This window comes from Lynx rufus, unplaced genomic scaffold (genome assembly GCF_022079265.1).
Source record: "Lynx rufus isolate CCGP_SWC_20201006 ecotype Redwood Valley unplaced genomic scaffold, mLynRuf1.p SCAF_24, whole genome shotgun sequence".
NCBI lineage: Eukaryota > Metazoa > Chordata > Mammalia > Carnivora > Felidae > Lynx > Lynx rufus.
In genome coordinates this window covers 15,536,904-15,559,822 of record NW_025814839.1, presented here as the reverse complement: position 1 = coordinate 15,559,822, position 22,919 = coordinate 15,536,904, and the positions used below count along the sequence as shown (strand labels likewise).

At 46.9% G+C, this 22,919-nt stretch overlaps 1 non-coding gene and 2 gene segments (V, D, J or C); 2 read left to right on the top strand and 1 right to left on the bottom strand.

The window, feature by feature from the left end:
- Nucleotides 1-3,894: 3,894 nt before the first annotated feature.
- On the top strand, nt 3,895-17,371 carry LOC124518498 (immunoglobulin lambda variable 1-51-like). The segment is given in 3 exon segments: nt 3,895-4,011; nt 12,314-12,645; nt 17,360-17,371. Coding segments are annotated over 3 exon segments (402 nt in total).
- LOC124518497 (probable non-functional immunoglobulin lambda variable 1-50) lies at nt 17,319-17,909 on the top strand. The segment is given in 2 exon segments: nt 17,319-17,487; nt 17,599-17,909. Coding segments are annotated over 2 exon segments (357 nt in total).
- A 4,237-nt stretch (nt 17,910-22,146) lies between these two features.
- Nucleotides 22,147-22,250, bottom strand: LOC124518561 (U6 spliceosomal RNA). The gene has a single exon (XR_006963690.1). It is a non-coding gene; the product is annotated as a U6 spliceosomal RNA (small nuclear RNA).
- Between the last annotated feature and the right edge of the window lie 669 nt (nt 22,251-22,919).

The window sequence follows — 22,919 nt, the reverse complement described above, 5'->3', positions numbered from 1 at the left end:
TGCAGTCACCAATGCGTCCACAGCCCAGGGCCTGCCATGCAGGCTGGGAGAGCTCGGCTTCCAGCACTCAGTTGTGAGCATTCTATGGCGTTGTATTTCTTTATGCCTTGTTAGCCCCTTGGTGTAAGCCCGGGAGACTCCTACGCTTATGCCCCACAGTGAACAGCTTCTTTTGTCATCAATAAGAAAACAAAACATAAGCCTGTTCACAATTAGTGGGTGACGCCATGAAACTTACATTCTAGCTTCTATTTTCCAGTGTGGAGTCTGGGTGGAAGATACTTTCTCACTTCAAGGAGATTGAAGAAGTCTGACTGTGCACTATAGATAAGGACAGCCCTAACAATGGCCTACAGAGAGGAATGTGAGAAATGAAGGATCACAGGGTGTCTGACTTGGGATGCCCTGAAGAGAGTCTCATACATTCAGAGCGGGAGCAGCCATCACGGCCATGTACACCTGCAGCCAGGCAGCTGGGGGACTCAGCTGGAGAGGGAGCAGTATGTGGATTTGAGGGGGTGGGTGGTCAGTGAGTTGGGTGGGACTAAACCTCGAGGGGTATGTGGGATGGATTGTGATCATGCTAATGATGACCCAGGATTTTAAGAAAGTGAGGAGGGCAGGGAGTCTAAGGAAGTGAAGAAACCAGCAGGAAAAGGGAGAGAGAAAATGCCATTTCTTCCATGTCATAAGTATCCTCTCACCCACCCTCATATTGGACAAGAGGGAGTGGTATCTGTCTCACCAGGCCTCCTGCCTTGTCTCCTTGACACCAAAGGAGAAGTAGAAATAAATCAGTTGCGATAATAGCCAAAGTATTAAATGACAGCTGAGGGGCCCCTGGGTGGCTCCGTCAGTTAAATATGTGACTTCGGTTCAGGTCATGATCTCATGGCTACTGAGTTCAAGTGCCATGTCGGGCTCTCTGCTGACACCTCGGAGCCTCCAGCCTGCTTCCCATTCTGTCTCCCTCTCTCTCTGCCCTTCCCTCACTTGGGTTCCATCTGTCTCTCTCTCAAATATGTATAAACATTAAAAAAATTAAAAAAGAAAGACCGATGAAAGCGTCTCCCTCACTCTCTCAGGTAGGATGAATTCTCTTCCACTTCCTGCACAGCTCAAGACCTATTTGTGCTCATGGAAAAGAATGAATGGGTATATGAATGAGAGTGATAAAAGTTTTCAGAGAACAAAATATAGAAGAGTACATCTTCAGTTTGGTAAAGAAAACTATAAAACACCTTCCCTTTGGTGAACACACACAGAGATGAAGCACTGAAAGCTTTCTCACCTCGGGTAGGGAGCAAGGCCACCATGTGCTATCTCAACACTGCTGTTCCACATAGGACTGGATATGTCTGTCAGAACCATAAGGCAAGACAAACAATGAGAGGCATTCCGATGAGGAAGAACAAGAGACAATTGTCCCATTTCAGGTGAGAGAATGACCTACAGGAAAAGTACAAAGGAAGCTACAATGAAGTATGCAAATATATAAATTCAAAGAGTCATAAATAATTTTGGAAACATTTTAGAATAAAGATCAACATAGAAAGATCATATAGATGTATACATGCTAGCAATAAACAGGTGAAAATAAAAAAAACCTTAAAACCACTCGATGAACTATTTCGGGGCATATTTAACAAAACAAGTATAGGCCACAGGTGCTGAAATCTGGACAATGCTGGTAAATGTAATCAAAGTGGATCTAAAACAAGGAAAGATAAGTTCCGTTCATGGGTTAGAAGACTCATTATAGTAAATATGCCAGTTCTTCCCAAATTGGATAAAAGTGTAATTCAGTTCCTGTCCTAGCAAGTCAGGGTGGTATGGATAGAGGATAGACACATTGGCCAAGATAACAGAACATACAACCCGGAAACGGACCCACAGAATGAAGGATAAACACTTTTTTTTCTTTTACAAAGTAGAAGAAGCCTTTCCGAGGAGAAAGGATGGACTTTTGGACAAATGGCCACAGAACAATTGGATATCCTGAGAGAGAAATGAATCATACTAAAAACTGACTTTATATCTATTAAAAAATCACTAAAAGGATTATAGACATATCTGTAAAACACAAATCTACAGGGGCGCCTGGGTGGCGCAGTCGGTTAAGCGTCCGACTTCAAGCCAGGTCACGATCTCGCGGTCCGTGAGTTCGAGCCCCGCGTCGGGCTCTGGGCTGATGGCTCAGAGCCTGGAGCCTGTTTCCGATTCTGTGTCTCCCTCTCTCTCTGCCCCTCCCCCGTTCATGCTCTGTCTCTCTCTGTCCCAAAAATAAATAAACGTTGAAAAAAAAAATTAAAAAAAAAAAAAACACAAATCTACAAACATAATAAAGGAGAAAATATTCAGGATCTAGGATTTCTATAAAAATGTTTAAATAAGACACTGTCAGGGTAACCCATGAAAAAACAAAAAAAGAAAAACAAAAAATGACACTTGCTAAATAGGACTTCATCAAATATAAATTCGTTGTTATTTCCTTTTCTTTTTAATGTAGTAAGCCAAGGAAATTACCTAAAAATATAGAAGATTAACATAATACTCAATTCCAATGACAGAGGCTGGAATCCATTGCTTTAACGCACAGGAGTTTTCAAACATTCACGAGATAGACATATTCTCAATTGTAGGCCAGAGGAGGGACATGAGGTCTGGAGTATCTTCTGCAAAGAACTGGCAACTTACCATTTAATAGAGGTAAATGCCTCCAAATCCTATGGGCTAGGGCTTCTTTGGAGACTGAAAAATACTACATTGAACATGGGCAGCACTATAGGGTCACATTATCCAAGATTCAGCTCAATGATGTGTGAATAAACAGAAGTGAGGAAACCCGCTGGGCTCTCAGGGTTGTGGGACACAGTGGGGTGTGTGCCCTTCAGCCAGGAGGGGGCGCTGTGGGACTTCCCTGTCTCCCTACACAGGGCCTCAGTGGGGACCATTCACTAAAAGGAACCTGGGACTGGGGACTGGGCCCTGTACTTCCTGAGGGAGACTCAGCAGCTGCGTCCCTTCTGGTGTGGCAGAGTCCCCACTTGAGCAAGGACATGTGTATTGCCTCAACAGGTGCTTCCTTGCAGGGGTCTCCCCAAGGGTGAAGCCAACCTCCATCGTCCCCAGTATGTGATGTGAGGTGGCAAGAGTGACAGCTGACAAAGATTTTCAGTGTGGAACCCTGTAGGAATGCACACGAGGGATGTGGGCTTCTACCCACAACCTGGAGAAAAGGTGTCCCTGTGTCCTCAGTGCTGAGGGAGCTTCTGGGAAAGGAAAACTCTCAGACCAGAAAGGAAGCAGGGAAGAGGGAAGAAGTCGGCCTCCTGCACAGAACTGGCCATGTGTCAATGTGGATCCATCGCTCTGTGGCCGTGATCCTCATCTGTGTGGTTGTACAAGAGTCACCACGTCAGTCCTGCCCCATCAATAATAGCCAAGGGCGCTGTGGACAGACTCACTATGCGGAGCCAGAGGAGAGCACAGTGTGTCCTCAGGGGATCGGAGGCCACACGGAGGACACCTGGCCTGTCCCGAAGGAAGGGGATGGTGGACAGAGCAGTGGGAGGGCAGGAACTCTGATGAGATCTGCTCACCATGTCACATATGCTGTGTCTGGGCCTGGACACCAGGGGGTGGTCGTCACCTGCTTCTGAGGGTCGGCCATGATTAGACCTGGGACCTGAACCTGGACAATGCCTGTGCCCTCTGCTCAGGACTCCAAACTGTGACCTCCCCTCTCCTGGCATGGCCCCAGAGACCACCTCCCCGTCCAACCCACCTGACATCCTCAGGCAGAGGGACTTGACCCAGGGTCAGTGAAGTGTCAGAGAGCTGCTGGTCTGATTTGCATGGATGGGCCCTCCCTCTCTCCGAGGATGAAAAGGGGAAGGAAGGGATTAGAGGAGATCTGCTCAGCTGTGGATCCACAGAAGGCAGGGTCGGTGATGACCTCCACCATGGCCTGGTTCCCTCTTCTCCTCACCCTCCTCATCCACTGCACAGGTGACTAGATGAGGGAAGAGAGGAAGTGGTCCAGGGAGGACACGTGGGCCTTGGATTCTCCTCTGGTGTCTAGATCCCAGCATCCCCCTCTCTTTGTCTCTCCCCTTCCAGGGTCCTGGGCCCAGTCTGAGCTGACTCAGCCGCCCTCAGTGTCTGGGGGCCTGGGCCAGAAGGTCACGATCTCTTGCACTGGAAGCAGGAGCAACATCGGTATTGCTGGTGTGAACTGGTACCAACAGCTTCCAGGAAAGGCCCCTAAACTCCTCATCTATGGTAATAACAGACGACCCTCAAGTGTTTCTGACAGATTTTCTGGCTCCAAGTCTGGCAACACAGGCTCCTTGACCATCACTGGGCTCCAGGCCGAGGACGAGGCTGATTATTACTGCCTGTCTGTTGACGTTACGCAAGGTGCTGACACAGTGCTCCAGGCCCGTGGGGAAGTGAGACAAAAACCTGCTGTCCCCACAGCAATGGGACTTCCTGTGAAGCTCTGACTTTATGGCCAAGTCAAGTGCTTCTTTGTTTTTTCGTGCAAGCTGGGGTCTGAGACCCTTCACAAGCAATAAGTCTACAAAATCTTTCCACATTCTTTGCAATTCCTCCTTGAAGCCTGTCTTTCGGATCAATATACTGTGTGATTTTCTCAAACTGAGCACATTCCTGGGTGCCAAAGGCAGGCTGCCCTGAGGACAGGGTCCATGACAGGTCACAGCAGAAACAGGAACACAAATCCAGCTCTGTCTGAGTCAGGACACATCAGGAGTGTCCGCTATGTGTCCTGGTAACAAAATCTCCCACTAATTGCCCCTAAATCCTCATCTATTATGATAGTTGGATCCATTGTGGATCCTGATTCCCTCTTTGGCTCCATGTCTAGCAACTCTGGCTCCCAGATCTTCCCTGGGCTGAGGGCTGAGGGCTGAGGAGGAGGCTTCTGGTCCCTGCCCCGCCTGGGACAGCATCGTGGGCTCACACAGAGTCCCAGGCCCATGAGAACTGAAAGCAGAACCCCTTTCTCATCTGCTGGGAGGGCGAGGCCCCATCAGCTGCTCAGGTTCAGCCTGTGACTTTTGCTTCTGATGCTCCTGCTGCTGCCACCATGGGCCCCGCTGCATGCAACAGCACCACCTGGGAGTGAGGGCTCCTCCTTCCACTCTGTCCCCAACGTCACTCACAGCAGCCCCTTCCTAGACAAAGGGTCTCAAAGGACACAGAAAGCTCATCTCGCCCATCATGTTGAGACACAAAGTCTCTAAGTTCATGGACTGGGGGTCGTAGGTCCAGTGTTCTCAGCTCCCACCTGACTTCTGAGGAAGCCAGGGTCTCCATCCTTAGCCATTTACCTATTTCTAGAAGTTTCCAGCCCTATGTAATCCTCTTATTAGTCTTCAGTAGAAAGAACTGTTCTTTTGGCTCTTTGGGATGACTTCTTCTCTCCCTGCAGCACCAGCTCCAGAGTATATATGACTAAATCACAATTTTTTTTGCCTTTTGAAATGAATCCCTGTCCATTCCCATCAATGCTGAGATCCAAGCAGTGGTTTTTCTTATTCACTTGCATTGCCTAACACTTACAGAAAGATAGTGAATAATAATGGTGTTTAGGTCACGTTAGCCTCTCCATCTTGTAGAAATATCCTCCCCACCCTCATCTCATTATCTAATTTTCTGGGTGTGGGACTGAGTTCTATGTGTGTGGGAGACTGTGTGTTATCTCAGTATACATTTTCTGTCTGTGAATGCCGAGGGGGTTGTAGACAACGGAAACTATGATCTCTGAAGGCTGTTACCGTATTTTGTGTATTTTACTAGTGTATTATTTACTTATTTATCTGTCTATTTGCATCTAAATTAGTTACCGTACAATCCAATAATAATTTCAGGAGTAGATTCCAGGGATTCATCCCCTATGTATAACACCCAGTGCTCATCCCAACAAGTGTCTTCTTAATGCCTCTTACCCATTTAGCCCACGCCCCCCCCCCACAACCCCTCCAGCAACCCTCAGTTTGTTCTCTATATGTAAGAGTCTCTTATGGTTTGTCTCCCTCTTTGTCTTTATATTAATTTTGCTACCCTTCCCTTATGTTCATCTATTTTGTATCTTAAATTGCTCATATGAGTGAAGTCATATAATATTTCTCTTTCTCTCCCTGGCTAATTTCACTTAGCATACTACACTCTAGTTTCATCCACATGGTTGCAAAAGGCAAGACTTCATTCTTTTGATTGCCAAGGAATACTCCATTGTGTGTGTGTGTGTGTGTATATATATAGATATATCCATATATATCATCCATTCATCTGTCAATGAACATTTGGACTCTTTCCATACTTTGGCTATTGTTGATAGTGCTGCTAGAAACATTGGGCTGCCTGTGCCCCTTTGAAACAACACACTTGTATCCCTTGGACAAACCTAGTAGTGCAATTTCTGGGTTGTAGGGTAGTACTTTTTGTTTTCTGTACATACAATACCCAGTGCTCATCCCAACGAGTGCCCTCCTCAATGCCTATCATCCATGGGTAGTTCCATTTTTAGTTTTTTGAGGAACCGCCATATGGTTTTTGAGAGTTACTGTGCTAGTTTGCATTCCCACCGGCAGTGCAACTGAGATCCTTTTCCTCTGCATCCTTGCCAATATCTGTTTTTGCCTGAGTTGTTAATTTTAGCCATTGTGACTGGTGTGAGATGGTATCTCATTGTGGTTTGAATTTGTATTTCTTTGATGATGGGTGATGTAGAACCTTTTTTCATGTGTCTTTAACCATCTGGATGTCTTCTTTGGAAAAGTGTCTATTCATGTCTTTTGCCCATTTCTTCACTGGAATATTTGTTTTTTGGGGGGATGGTTTGGTGTTTGAGGGCATGTGGGAAAGGCTGGGGCAATCCTGTTTGTCCCCTGCCATCAGGGACACCATTCAGGGCCTCCAGGTTTCAGGCATCAGTGTGCTCACTAGACGATGTTGACCTGCCAGGACCTGGGGATCATCAGCACCCAGACCACCTGTATCTCTGGGTTAGTTCATTAACTCCTCCTCTGTGTGCTCCCACTTGTGAAAGCCCTGGGCAGGGAAGCTGGATAGACAGACAGCAAGGGTTCACTTGAGTGCAGAAATTCCACCCCCATGGAAGTGTCTACAGGCTGGTCCTGTAGAATTAGCAAGTAAACATGGGTAACATTGTTGTGACTACAATTGTGGCATATCACTATATAGTGTATTCACAATGAGTAAAAACCATTTCAGGTTTTCGTGTAGGTATGTTTATTTTCCGTGTTTCCCTTCCAATTCCATTGGGAGATGTTGGATTCATGTGCTCATTGGTCCATCAGTTTGGCTCTGAGTGGATATTCACTAGAGTCACCTGCAACCAGCCTCCTCTCTTTTTCTGGCCTTGGCACATGCCCTGACCTCTGACCCACGGGTCCCCCAGCTCTCTGCAGGGTCACCACTTGACTCACCATATAGTCCCCACCGTATGTACCACAGCTCTGATGGAAGTTCTTTGTCCCAAATATCCATGCACTTTGTCCCAAATTTCCACATGAACTTGGGCACTGTCTCCATATGTGCCCCAACGACACCCCTTCATCGTCTTTACATTTACCACATGCAGTGCCTGCAAACACAAGACACACTGTGCATTCCAGGGATATTTTGGGCAGAGATGGATATTTTGAAATAAATCATAGTTTTCCACTGAGATACACTTCCAAATGTGAAAGTGGCATCATTCCATTAAGAGACCTAGAAAGCCCCTTTCTTACTCCACTCTGTTGGGTCACGACGTCAGTAAGACTGCTGCCTAAATGAACATTCTGCTTGGAGTGTAGAGGGGACCACAGCAGCTGGAGGACATGGTGCTGAGGGCAGCAGGGGAGCAGTGTGGCAGCGTCCTGCAGAAGGGAGGGGCTGAGCCAGACAACTGGGAAACCACTGAACTGGTGGGAGGGGCAGGAGGCAAACTGTATCCTCACTGATGTGTGACCAGCTTCCACCTGTGAGCTCCCATTGCTCTGTGACCTCCTGGATCTGGATGCTTTGCCACATAGAGTCAAACGTGGATCATGTCCTTTTTCTCTATGGCATCTGGTACGTTTGAGGCTGATAGACAACGATCGGCTCGAATCTATTTCCAAGGAGGAAGTGGGCTCTCAGGGGAGTCTTCCCAGAAGATAAGAGAGCTTGTGGATAGAATCCCCGCATGGAACCTCAGAAGACAGAGCTCTGTGGGGTCTCCACCATGTCCTGGAGTCTCTCCGTCAAACCTTTAAACAGGAAGCCTTTGCCAGATTTTACAAAAGGAGTCCCTGAGATCACACAGGCCCTGCCCTTTCCTCAGCTCATCAAGGAGCAGGTGCAGTGACATCAGACTCACAATCCATCTGTTGGTGAACCGGTCACTTCAGCAAATGTCCCCAATTTCTACACTGAGAACCTCTGCAATATGTACTATTGTGGGTCTGGGGCAGAAGCCCCATGAATGTGATGACTGGCATCATGTAGAATGCAGCCAGCGTGGGAGGAAATAATCACTTCAGATCCAGGGTCACTGGCCCACACCTTGCACAGGGCTCTTCACCCAGTTAAGTGGGACAAGACCTCTCTCTGCTGCCCTTGTTCCACCCATCTTGTCTCTGTTACTTAGTGTCACCAGTACTAGTCACAGTCAGCGACTAGTCCTCACTGAGGAGATCTCTGCCATCACAGCCAAAGCAACACAGGCTTACCTAAGGCCATGACGTCCATCTGGATATCCAAGAATGACCACTTGTCTTTTGCCATCAATGCTAAGTATTAACCATTGATTTTGGCTTTTTAATTACATTTTCTAACTATTGAGGAATAATTTAAAAATAATAGAAGTTAAGATCTCCTTTACCTGTTCTTGATCTTTGTGGAAATCGTCTCCTCACTACGGCAGGAAGTAAGATGTGGGCCTCAGGACTACATCATCAGTGTGTGCGAGAGTGTGTGTTTTACCATATTATAGATGTATCTGATTGTATTTTTATGTGGGTGTTATTAGGATATGGTGTTAAATGTGGTGAAAGGCCCTTTTGAGACGAACTGGGGCCATATGGTCATATCTCATGATGTAATAATATGGTGTTTAATATAAAACTCTTTCTTATTATGTAACCCAACTTTGTATCATTGGAATAAATCACACTTAATGATAGTATTTCAATTTATTAATATGGTATTGAGGTCTCTTTGTTAATATTTTGTTCCCAACAAGTCTATCAATATTTCATGGTACTGTTCTACTATTTTCCTTTTTGTAAAAGCTATTTTGAAGGTGTATTTATGAGTTTTATAACATTTTTAAAAGAAGTAAGAAATATTCAATACCGTGTTAAATTATGGAAAAATATGAAGTAAATAAGTGGAATCATCTAAATTCTGAAGTTTTGTTAGATGTCCCTTGTGAAAACGTCTGTACCTAATGTATTTCTGTGGAGTGCTTCTGTAATAACCTTTTCCATGTTTTTATTGGAATTGGTCTATTCAGTCAATGTATTTCTAGGACAGCCAATTTTGTAACTTCTAAGAAACTATGTATTTAACGTATTCTTACTAAGATGTACCACTTACAAGTTCTTTTTATTCATTTTTCATTTTTCCATGTGATTTAACAGGATGCGCTGTGGGACAGCCCTGTGGTCCCTACACAGCTGGTCAGTGAGGACCAATCACTCAAAGGAGACCAGACCTTGAGGCTTTGTGGTGTCGCAGCCGGTGCTACCTCCCAGGGCTTCCCCGGGCAGGAGTTCCACCCCCATCCTCCCCAGTGTGTGGTGTGAGCTGAGCTCCAGCACCAGGGCTCAGGGAGGGGCTGGGCAGGCACTGGATGGACCTCATTTGCATACACAGCCCCTCCTGTGGCAGAGGGTGGAGGAGAAAAGGAGGCCTGGGGCGGCCCAGCCCAGTGTGGGGACCAGGGGTTGTGTCACCATGGCCTGGACGCTGCTCCTCCTCCTGCTCCTCCCTCACTGCCCAGGTAGGGACAGGCCTTGTGCTCACAGGGTGGTCCCCACATCACTCCTCCTCTGCTCAGAATCCTGAATTTTGGTTACCATTTCCAGCTGCATCCCCAAAGGGTATCTCCCAGCCTGTGCTGACCCAGCCGCTCTCCCTGTCTGCATCTCCGGGAACAATTGCCAGACATCTGCACCTTGAGCAGTGGCTTCAGTGTTGGCAGCTATTACATACATTGGTTCCAGCAGAAGCCAGTGAGCCCTCCTCTATCTCCTGTACTACTACTCAGACTCAAATAAGCACCAGGGCCCTGGGGACCCCAGCCGCTTCTCTGGGTCCAAAGATGCCTTGGCCAATGCAGGGCTTCTGCTCATCTCTGGGCCGCAGCCTGAGGACAAGGCTGACTCTTCCTGTGCTACAGCTCATGGCAGTGGGAGCAGCTTTGGCTTCTCACAGTGACTCAGATATGGAGAAAGTGAGTCAAAAACCCCTGGGTCCACAGGCCTTGCGTCTGAGCCTCTGTTATTGGGAAGCTTCTGTGGAGGCTCCTGTGGGGGAGACACCTCTGTGCTGAGAGCTGTCCTTGAGGAGGAAGGACGGACACACAGATGATGCTCTTGCCTGAGACAGCACACGTGTCCCAGGAGCCCATGCGAATAAGGGAATCTTCTTTATCCATTCAGCAGTTGGTGGACATTGAGGCTCTTTCCATATTTGGCTATTGTTGAAAGTGCTGCTATAAACATTGGGGTACAAGTGCCCCTAAGCATCAGCATGCCTGTATCCCTTGGGTAAAATCTTAGCAGTGCTATTGCTGGGTCATAGGGTAGATCTATTTTTTATTTTTTGAGGAACCTCCCCACTGTTTTCCAGAGCGGCTGCACCAGTTTGCAACCCTCAGTGCAGGAGGGTTCCTGTTTCTCCACATCCTCTCCAGCATCTATAGTCTCCTGATTGGTTCATTTTAGCCACTCTGACTGGCATGAGGTGGTATCTCAGTGTGGTTTTGCTTTGTATTTCCCTGGTGAGGAGTGATTTTAAGCATCGTCCATGTGCCTGTCAGCCATCTGGATGTCTTCGTTAGAGAAGTGTCTGTTCATGTTTTCTGCTCATTTCTAAAGTGCACACTTGGCTAAGTGGTGACTAACACATAAACCGTGTCACTGGAACCCTGTCAGAGCACCTGCTGCGGTCACTCCTTCCCTCTTGGAACTTCCTGCAGGTTTGCCCTTGGGCTCTGGGTTCAGTGCCACACACAGGACCCCTGCAGACTTGTGTCTGTGTGCTGGGGGGACAGATCCTGGGAGGGAATCACTAACCACAGTGTGTGGAGAACTGTTGTCTCAAATAAGCAGACATAGTGAGAGATGGCAAAGATTTTTAGTGGCCAGTGTCCCTAGGAATACACACAGTTGTTCCTTCCCACAGCACTGAGGACAGAAGGAGAGCTTCTGTTCAGTCTGTGGGAACCTCAGAGCAGGAGAGACCTGGAAACCAGGGAGGAAGCACATAATAGGAAAGAACACAGAATCTTACACAGAAGGGGCCACGTGTCCTTTGGTACTCGTCACAGCTCCGGACATGATTCTGATCTAAGTGGCATTTTGTAGAAATACCACCTCAGTCCTGACCCATGAAATATACAGGGAAACATGGCCTGGCTTTTCCGGAGGAGTCTGAGAAGAGCAGAAAGTCTGGTTTGAGGATATGGGAGGCTACCCAGGAGGATACCTGGCCTGGCCCTAGGAAAAGGGCAGTGGACAAAGCAACGGGGGACAGGAGCTCCTTTTATGGGCTCTGGTTACCATTTTGCACAATGATGTTTCTGAGTCTGGACACAAGGGGGCTCACAGGGCCCATTTCTGAGGGTTCAGGGGTGATGAGACCTGAGACCTGCCACCTGCACTGCCTGCGCCCTCTGCTGAGACTCATAACTGTGACTTCTGCACAGCCTGGCCCCACACAGCCATTCCTCTGCCCACCCCCTGAGATCCACGGGCGGAGGTACCTGACTCAGGTCCAGTGAGGGGTCAGAGAGCTGGCGTATCATTTGCATGGACAGACCCGCCCTCTCTCGGTGGATGAAAAGGGACAGATTAAGGGAGGTCTGCTCAGCTGTGGGGCACAGAAGACAGGATCGGTGATGGTCTCCACCATGGCTTGGTCTCCGGTCCTTCTCACGCTCCTCGCTCACTGCACAGGTGATTGGATGTGGGGACAGGGGAAGGGGCTCTGGGAGGACACGTGGGCCCTGCTTCCACCCTCTTGTGTCCAGACCCCAGCTTCACCCTGTCTGTGTCTCTCCATTTTCCAGGGTCCTGGGCCCAGTCTGTACTGACTCAGCCATCCTCAGTGTCAGGCTCCTTGGGCCAGAGGGTCACCATCTCCTGCACTGGAAGTAGCTCCAACATCGGTAGCAATTATGTGAGCTGGTACCAACAACTCCCAGGCAAAACCCCCAAAACCATAATCTATTGGGATAATAGCAGACCCTCGGGGATCCCTGAACGATTCTCTGGCTCCAAGTCTGGCAGCACAGGCACCCTGACCATCACTGGGCTCCAGGCCGAGGACGAGGCTGATTATTATTGCTCATCGTGGGACAGCAGTGGCAGTGCTTACACAGTGGTCCAGGCCTGTGGGGAAGTGAGACAAAAACCTAGTTACTCATCTGTAAAGAAGGAAAACACATCAGCAGTTGCCTCCTCAGCTCAGCCTGTGATTCTGCTCATTCCGTGGCTGATGACTTGGACGCAGGTCCATGCAAGGGCACCTCCCGTGAGTGAGGTTCCTCCTGTCCTTTCTGTCCTCAAAGTCACTCTCAGAAAACCCTTCCGACACAAAGAGTTTTCATGAAAGAGAAATTTCTTCTTTTATTAGCTGAGGTATTTTACTTCTAGGCCAGATCATATCAATTTTCTTTCTGACATTAAAATAAATGAAGCATTTTCATTTTTCCTCTGAAGTCTACCCATGTGGTGCCTGAAGAATAAGTTAGCCTTATTTGCATCTAGGACTATTATCTCCATGGCAGTGACTAGTTTCTTCTTATTATCTAATATTTGTGAAAAAAATGCCAATTCAAAAGTATAAAATTTTGAAGATAAGTTTCAAAACCTTTGTCCATAGGTAAAACCCTGCACTTCAATGTTTATAACAGCTTATGCCTAATCACTAAAGCCTGAAAGGAACCTAAACTTGGCACATGGATATTTATTCAAGGTTTAAATATAATCACCCAAACCAGGAACCAACTAAGAGGTCACCAAGGAGGTGCCACTTTTATAAATAATTTGATAATTATATCCAACATTGGAAGAAGCAAAACTCTGCAAACATCTGTAGGTCACGGGGTGCGAAACGCTGAAAAATAATCACGTGAACAGGGTAAAACATTCTGAGCCACACAATTATTGTATATGATACTAATGACACTTAAATGACACTCTGTCATCGTCTGGCATTGTCTCCCAAACAAACGCAAGCAAATCAGTGCACAACCACCACACATACCCGTGTGAGCACACACACAAGGACAGGATGTGTCTAGGAGCTCACGAGCCAACCAAAAGGGCCCCCAGGAGGCAAGACTGGAAATATTTCAACCACAGGAACATAAAAGGATTGGGTTGTAACTCAGTGTCTACACATATGTCTGCCGTCCATATTGTTCACTGATGGTATAAATATATGGAATCACCTGAGACACATTCCTGTGCAGAGATTTCAGGGAACAGGTGTAAACCCTTGGCTTGGATGACGTCAGAAATAACTCCCACTCAGTAAGTATGCACAAAGGCACAACAAGAGGGACAGTCTGAAGAAGTGTCACAGTAAGAGAAGCTTAAGGACAATTCACAACCCAATGTCGCAAAGAATCATAAACTGGATCATACAACAGAAAAGGACACTAGGTAAAAACTAAGAAAATCTGAATAAACTGTGGATATTAATTGTTACGTGTTGAACTGTGTCTGCAACAATTCATGTGATTAAGAGTTCTAAAAACTCCCATATTTCAGGATGAGACCCTATTTGGAAATGAGACTGTTGCAGATGTAATTACCAGGGGGAGACCAGTAGAGTGTAACTGCATGTGTTCTAGGCTTTCTCTGTCTTTGTTTTCCCTCTGCCTCTGTCTGGAATGATGCTGAAAGGAATCTCATATTTTAGGGAAAACAGCCTATGAACCCATCCTACCTTGTCGAGAGAACCCTGGTATTACCGGAAAAAATCCAGACATTTTCTTGTCTTTTCACTGTTAACCCATGGAACATTTACCAAATAAAAATAATAGGGTTGAATGTGAGTGGGATTCCGTTCCCTGAATGCCCCTTAATGGATGAGCAGAGAATGAATTTCTAAGAAGATAGATTCCCTTGTACTGTATAATGGTTTATATCAATGTTCATCCTGAGAACACTTACAAAACTGGACTAATAGAGAGGCAAACGGGTCATAAGTATACCAGAGAAGAAAATTAAATTCCAGACTAAGTATAAAAGCCTGGTCAAATCCAGAGTGGGAATTTAGTACAGTGGATACTTCTCTGCGGAGAGCAGGTAGTCTTTTGACAAACAGAGACTTCAAATGCCCCAGAGCCTGTACCATGGAGGTGGTGGGATATAACAGGAGATTCTCATAATACAGCAACAGCAGCAAAAACTATTCAAAATTCAAGGATAACCCCCATGGACTTTTTATCACCTATGAACCGGGAGGAACCTGGGAAATATGAGGCCTTGAACTTGGTTTTGATTGGAGACTGGTGGGGGTGCCTGGGTGGCTCAGTCGGTTAAGTTTAGGACTTTGGCTCAGGGCATGATCTCGTGGTTCATGAGCCGAAGCCCTGCCTTGGGTTCTGTGCCACGGAATCAGAGCCTGGAGCTTGCTCTTGATTCTGTGTCTCCCGCTATCTCTCTGTAACTCTCTGCTCTCTCTCTCTTTCTTTTTCTCTATGTCTTAAAAAAAATAAAAACAAATTTAGATTGGAGACTGGTAGTGATGCCAGGGCCCTGCAGCAAGCAAACCCAATGTCAGGGAACACTAATAAGTCCAGGAACATAAACACTGTAAATTAAGCCCTATGGTGAGCAGCCTGGACGCTGTTAGGGACCTGAAGAAAATTAATGTCTCCATCCCAAGCACCCAGGAGAGGATGCGCTCATGCTCCTTCCCGGGACACTGAAAGCTCAAATATCCGTCAGCAAAGGTCAGACTGTCCTCTAGGGATGCTGTGTGTTGTCAGAGCAGCTGGGTGACCAGGACCGGGGTCAGCGGTGGCCTGTTCACCCTGGCACTGAGAGGACAGGGCTGTGAGGCAGGCCAGCAGGAAAATACCCGAACAGGTATTTTCCAGACAGACCTTACTATCCGACAGAGCTCAGTCCCATGAAGTTCCTGGTGGTCTAAGCCCTCCTTTCTCAGTGTGCAATGTATTATAATTACTCACACCAGATCCGTCTCCAGGCCTTCTTTGTGTCACACAAGGTTCTACTCCAACTGTAAATATTCATACAATTATTTTCCCCAGTGGTTTATCTAATCCATCTCTGCACTGTTCATGACAATATATCTAGGATATATCTCCTGGGGTTTATATCACACACACACACACACACACACACACACACACACATTAACATAAACTACACACACATATAACATAAACTACGTATAAATAAAACATAAGATACAGTTATACACAGTTACACTTCTAGTCATCGACATTCGGTTAACATAGCACCGTGTGCTCTAGTCCTATAAATATTTATTGCTTCCCATTGAATACCTCCCATGAAACATCTCCTCCATGTCTGTCATAGTGACTCACATGAAAACCCAACATGCTCCACGACCTTGACAGTTTTATTTGTCCTCGCAGCACTACGTATCTGCAGCTTATCAGTTCTTAGCTGGTGGCCAGGAAAGGTTTTGAATTAAAAAGAATACATCAGTGAAAAAAAAGAAAAGAAAAAATACACATATCCACATTCTTTACCCTATTGCCAAAACTAGTATCTCTCCTTTCATTTGAATCATCATAATCCATCCACATTTTTAAGCACAGAGATGGAGGTCATCTTAGACAAACCCTTAGGCCTCACACACAGCCTCCAGGTAATTCCTAAATCCAGGGATTTCCACAAAATATAATGCAAAAATGTCCACACAACACAAAGCACTCTATAAATTCAATGCAATCCCCATGGAAATTTCAATGACATTTTTCACAGAAATTTAAAAAACCCTGAAGTTTGTATAGAACCAGAAAAGACCCCAAATTGCCAAAGCAATCTTGAGAAGGAACAAAACTCAAGACACCAAACTTCGCACTTTCAAATTATATTACAAAGCTGTAGTCATGAAAACCAATGTGGTATTGTTCTCAAGAGACACATAGATTGATGCCATAGAAGAAAAGGACCAGAAAGTCATTCAAGTTCCTCTTGACCACCAGGGAAGGCATAGTCTGGAACCAGGTCCTGTGCAAGGTCTCCGGAACAGAGCTACCATGGATTTGGGAGGGAATTCAGAACGAATATACATGAATCCTAGAGCAGATGCCCAAATGGGAACCTTAGGATCCCACTGATATTTCCTGATGCACTTTGGGAGAGAAAACTGGAATCACTCAGACGTCTGACAATGAGCACATTGACATAGATGCCGGGATAGAGTGTGAATCAACACACTCCATCTGAGTAAGGAGCACATGTAAAGAACGATCTCATGAGGGTCAGGTCCCATCTGCCAAAGTTCCCCATGGGAGCTGCCCTCTGCTCTCTGCTGCTTCCTGCATTGGCATGGGTGCCTGGACCCCTGCCTCCGCTGTCATATCCAGTTACCTCCTTCCCCCATGGGTACACATTTACTGTTAGAGGAATGTGTGTAGACACCTCCTCAGGCCTGACCCGTGAATAGTCAAGGGAGCCATGGACAGGCTCACCCCCAGGAGTCTGAGTAGAACAGAGTCTGCCCTGAGGTGATGGGGGCAACGTTGGGAGACCTGGTCTAACGCTTAGGCAGAGAGTGGCTAGGGCAGTGGGGAGGCAGAAGTGGTCTCTGATGAGCTCTGCTCACATCATAAACTGGCATGTCTGTGTCTGGACGCTAGGGGGCACTCAAGGCCTGTTTTGAGGGGTCATGGTAGATCAGAGCTGTGAATTGCCACCTGACACTGCCTGTGCCCTCTACTCAGGGCTCACATCTGTGACCTCCCCCCCCCCCGCGCCCTGAAATTGCCCCTACCCTGCCCATCCCCCTGACATCCTCAGACAGAGGCACCTAAACAAGTCAGTGAGGAGTCAGAAAACAGGGGGGTCGCATTTGCATGGTTGGGCCCTCCCCCTCTCAACAGATGAAGAGGTGAAGGGAGAGGTGAAGGGAGGCTCTGCTCAGCTGTGAGGCAACAGAAGGCAGGATCGGTGCTGACCTCCGCCATGGCCTGGTCCCCTCTCCTCGTCACCCTCCTTGCTCACTGCACAGGTGACTTGATGTGGGAACACGGGAAGGGGTCCTGGAACCATAAGTGTGGTCCTGATTCCTCCTTTTGTCTCTAGACCCCAGGAATATCCTCTCTGTTGTTTCTCTTTGCAGGGATTTGGGCTCAGTCGGGGCTGACTCAACCATCCTCAGTGTCTGGGGCCCTGGGCCAGAGGGTCACCATCTCCTGCACTGGAGTTGGTAGTTACGTGGACTGGTACCAACAAATCCCAGGAATGGCCCCCAAAACCATCATCTATGATAATAGCAACCGACCCTCAGGGGTCCCTGATCGATTCTCCGGCTCCAAGTCTGGCAGCACAGGCACCCTGACCATCACTGGGCTGCAGGCTGAGGACGAGGCTGATTATTACTGCTCAGCGTGGGATGATAGTCTCAGTGCTCACACAGTGCTCCAGGCCTGAGGGGAAGTGAGACGAAAACATGCTGTCCCTGCAGTGATGGGATTTCTTTTGCAGCCCCCATCTTCTGCCAAGACAGCTGGTTCCCCTTTTGTTTGACCTAAATCTGAGGTCTGAAACCCAACTCAGGAAACTTTCTCTAGGATAGGTGTCCTGGTGCTCTCAATTCTGTCTCTGAAGCCTGTCCTTGCAGGTACACATTTTCTGTTTCATGCAAACTGAGCAGAAATTCCTGTACGCTGGGATATTGCCCTGGGGACAGAGTCCCTGAGGCTTGTGCCTGTCTGCTAGGGCTACCGTAACATAAAACCATAGACTGTGTGGCTAATCCAAAAGATACTGATTTTCTCACAGTTCTGGATGCTGAATGTCCAAGTTCAAGGTGTTGCCAGCTTTGATTTCTCCTGAGGTCTCTCTCTTTGGCTTGCAGATGGTGGCGTTCTTCCTGGGTGCTCACATGGCCTTGTTTGTGTTTTCCCCTCTGGTGTCTCTACCTCTTCTTATAAAGACATCATCCCTATTTTTTAGGACACCACCCATATGACCTCATTTATCCATAATTACATGCCTCAGTGCCTTATCTGCAAACATCACAATGTGGGTTAGGATTTCCACATAGGGTTTTGAGGGCACACAGTTCAGTCCTTATCAAGGGGTCAGGACAGAACCAGGACTCAGAGTCCAGCTGTGTCTGGCTTAGGATAGTCCACTCTTCCAATGGTATGCATTCACACCCTTTACTGAACCCTTGCTACATGGCAGACTTGGGTCTAAGGGGTCAGGACACAGCAAAGGAAACACATGGAGGGTACACCTGCTCAGGGAACTGACAGTGTCTGGAAGTAGAGAGAAGAAACAGAAGTAAAACATACTGTGTCTCAGGCTGACTTCCCAGAGTGGGACAAATGTCCCTGCAGTCCCAGAATGAGGTCCATACAACACACCCTCTGGACGAGAGATTTGCCCTCCATGACCCACTGACCAGAAACTTCGGTTTTCAAGTTGCCTGGACCAGATCACTCCACCATCTCCCCTGAAATCATCATGGTGACCAGGGAGGGGATTGTCCGAGTGGCTTGGGTAATACAGTGGCTATCTGGTTGGAACTGGGCTTAGTCACTGACTAATCACATGGCTGGGGATTTGGGGTTCAAATAGGAGAAGAAAATGATAAAATTTCACCAAATATGGCCGTGCCTACCACCTCTTCTTCCCTCTACCCTCTTTGTTATTCAAGTTGGGACATGGACTATGGACACTGGCATCTGGGCAGGGGACATGGGCCAGGTTGTTTCCATCTCATAAAATCATAGCTCAATCCCATGACCATTCTGATGTCCATGCACCTGATCAATTCCAGACCAACACACACTCACTCCCAGGCACGAGGTGCTGATATGAAATGTAGGCATTCACATGAGAGTTAGAAAGCAGAAAGTATAGGGGTGCCTGGATGGCTCAGTTGGTTAGGCAACTGACCTCGGCTCAGGTCATGATCTCACAGATTGTGAGTTCAAGCACCGTGTCAGGCTCTGTGCTGACAGCTCAGAGCCTGGAGCCTGCTTCGGATTCTGTGTCTCCCCCTCTCTCTACCCCTCCCCTGCTCACACTCTGTGTTTCTCTGTCTCTCAATAATAAATAAACGTTAAAAAAATTAAAAAAAGAAAGAAAGCAGAAAGTATATTACTCACATGATGACCTTCTCTTCCCAGAGGTAGAAAGAAGGTAAAGAGTTGCAAGAAACTTCAATGGTGGTCACTTCCCCACCACCTGACACCTGTGATCACCTTGTGATCATGATTTCTCATGGTTTTTGCAGGACCTAGAGCACAGACTTAGCATTGTCTGACCATTTGTCTTGATCCCTCTGTAGAATTGAACCATGCAAAGGGCTAGAAAAAAACAAAGAATAAGACTGAGATTTGGACAAAGGACTGCACATGAGTTAGGGTTCTCCTAAGAAACAGAACCTATAAGATGCATGTGTATATGTATGTGTAATATAATGTATGTCTATGTGCATGTCTATGTGTGCATATCAATCTATCTCAGATATTTATTTTAAGGACTCTTTAGCCATTGTTGTAGAGGTTGGCAAGTCCAAAATCCACAGTGTGGGCTGGAAGGCCACAGACCCAGGAGAGGAAGTGTAGATGTTGTAGTTTTGTTCTCAGGGCAATGTGTTCCCAGAATCCCTTCTTTCTGTGCAAGGTCAGTCTTTTCTACATCAAGGACTTCCACTGATTGGATGAGGCCCATTCGCATTATGGATGGTAATTGGCTTTAATAAAAGTCTACTGACTTAATTCCATTTTTTAAAATTTATTCCTTTATTTGAGAGAGAGACAGAGAGAGAGAGAGAGAGAGAGAGAGAGCGCACAGTGGGGGGAGGGGGCGGGAGGCAGTGAGAGAAGGGGAGAGAGAATCCCAATCAGGCTCCGTGCTTTCAGCTCAGACCCTAATGCAGGGCTCAATCTTATGAACCGTGAGATCATGACCTGATCTGAAATCAAGAGTCAGTTGCTTAACTGACTGAGCCACCCAGGTGCCCCTACTCATTTACTTCTTAATATCATGTGAAATATATATTCGCAGAAACTACTAAAATCATGTTAGACCAAACATCTGGCTCTCATGGCCTACACAAGCTACACATAATTTAACCATCACAGACCCAATTCCTCAGGGTGTGGAATGGACTAAGAGGTGTGAGACAGGTATGCCCTCATTGGCGACTTAAGGATCAAGGTGTCAGGTCGTGGCCACCACAGACTGGATGCCCCTAGTCCTCCCTGTTCTTACCACCCAGATGAATGCTTCCTGAGCTCCAGCAGGGATCGTACCCTAGCTCTGCCCCACTCTCTGAAGTGTTGATCCTGCCCTGTGCTCACAGATCTCCACACCTCTCCCTGCTGATCCAGCCTCCATCAGGGACAGAGACCCCAGGACAGAAATGCACTCTCTACTGTCCCCCAAAGGAGCAACAGCAGTGGACAGAATGACATGATTTTGACATGTCATTACCGGGATATCTCCTCAAATCTCTGGACTCAACCAGAGATGAGCCAAATCATTGACTCAACCATGTACCCTGGGACCAAGGTTCCTTTTTTGTTTCCACATCATGCTACCTCATCAGCACTTGTTTCCAATCCAGAATGAAGCCAGACATCACTGACCAACACATCCCAAAGGTCCTAGTGCTCCTCCAGTGACCCAGGCTCAGGAACATGAGATCCAACCTTCTTGGGCCCCACAGTCAATCCACTCCATCCTGCAGTGCTAACTACAGGTTGACTACTTCTTCCACTTTGTCCTCTCCTTCTCCTTCTTCTTCTTCTGTTTTTTTCTTCTTCTTCCTTGAGACTCCCCTGTCTGTGTCTCCACTGCTCTGTTACAGGGCCCTGGGCACAGTCTCCACTGACATAGGAAGCATACATGTCAGGGTCTGTGGGACAGAAGGTCACCCTCACGTGCACTGGAAACAGTAACAATGTTGGAACAAATTATGTGGGCTGGTACCAACAGATTTCTCACGGTGGCCCCAAAACTGTGATGCTCAGGACAAGTAGGCTCTCACAGTTCCAGCTCTCTGGCTCCCACTCTGGGAACACAGCCTCTCTGACCATATTGGGCCTACAGCTTAAGGACGAGGCTGACTATTACTGCTCAGTGTGGGATGAAAGCATCAATGCTGACACAGTGCTACAGGCCCATGGGGACCTAAGACAAAAACCTGCCCCTGCCCCTCGTTATTGTCACCCCCATTATTGCCTGTGACAAACAAACAGGGAGACCATGGACAGACACCCTAGAGGGTGTGAGGGTCTGCTCTGAGCACAGAATGACCTTAAAAGGTCGGTCACAGTTGCTCTCCCTCATACTGTTTTTTTCTAAAAACAAAGCAAAACAAAACTATTGAGATAATTTGCATGCCACAAAGTTCATTCATTTACAGTATACAATTCCATGGTCTTTAGTATAGTTCCACAGTTGGACAACCTCTATCATGACCGAATTTACCACATTTCCATCACCTGCAGAGAAACCTTGGACCTACCAGCAGTGAAGTCACTGTCGCCACTGCGCTCAGCCCTTTGTAGCCACAAATTCCATTCTGTCTGCGGTGATTTCTTGTGGGTATTTCATGTGCACTGTAACACTGAACATGTGCCATTTTAAGTGCCCCATTCACCCACATTAGGTGCATGCACATTGCTGTGGGAACATCACCATCTGTAAATGTATGGAATGTTTCACTTAGTTGCATATCATCCTTGTGTGGAGCCCATGCTAATCTATCTGGTAGGTTCCAATTTTATTGCATAGGCTGTCAAAACAAACATGTGATTGCCTTCTGTTGCCGAATTCTTAGGTGTAATATGTTTTTGAGGTCCATCTAGTTATACCTGGCTCTGTAGTTCACTTTTTTAAATTGGTGACTAGTATTTCACTGTATGGATGCACCATATATTCATTATCTATTTATCAGCTGATGGACATTTGTGTCGTTGACACCTTCTGTCTATTATGCATTGTGTCTATTGCTGCCATAAACACTCCTATACAAGCTGTTTGTGTGGACATATATTTTAGTTTCTTTTGGTTTGATACCTAGTAGCTGAATGCCTGGGCCATATCATGACTTTATTATACACTTCTGAATAAAGTGCCAGACTGTTCTCCAATGCGGCTGCAAAGGATTGCATTCCCACTAGCATACATGAGGTTTCAGACGACCATCTCCTCATAAAGCTGAAGTGGTATGTAAGTGGTTTTGATCTGCATTTCCCTAATGAGTAGGGATGTTGAGCTCCTTTTCATGGTCTCTACTGTTTCTATCACATTACCAGCAGCCTAGGCTCTGAAACTCTCCAGGAAACATTGGCTTTAAGGAGCTTTAGTTTGAGCTATTGTTGGAATTGTAGGCTCAGCCTGCTCACGTGAACTCAGCAGAAAATCCTCGCTCAGGAAGATAATTCTCTCAGAGACACTGGAATGGGGAGACTGAGG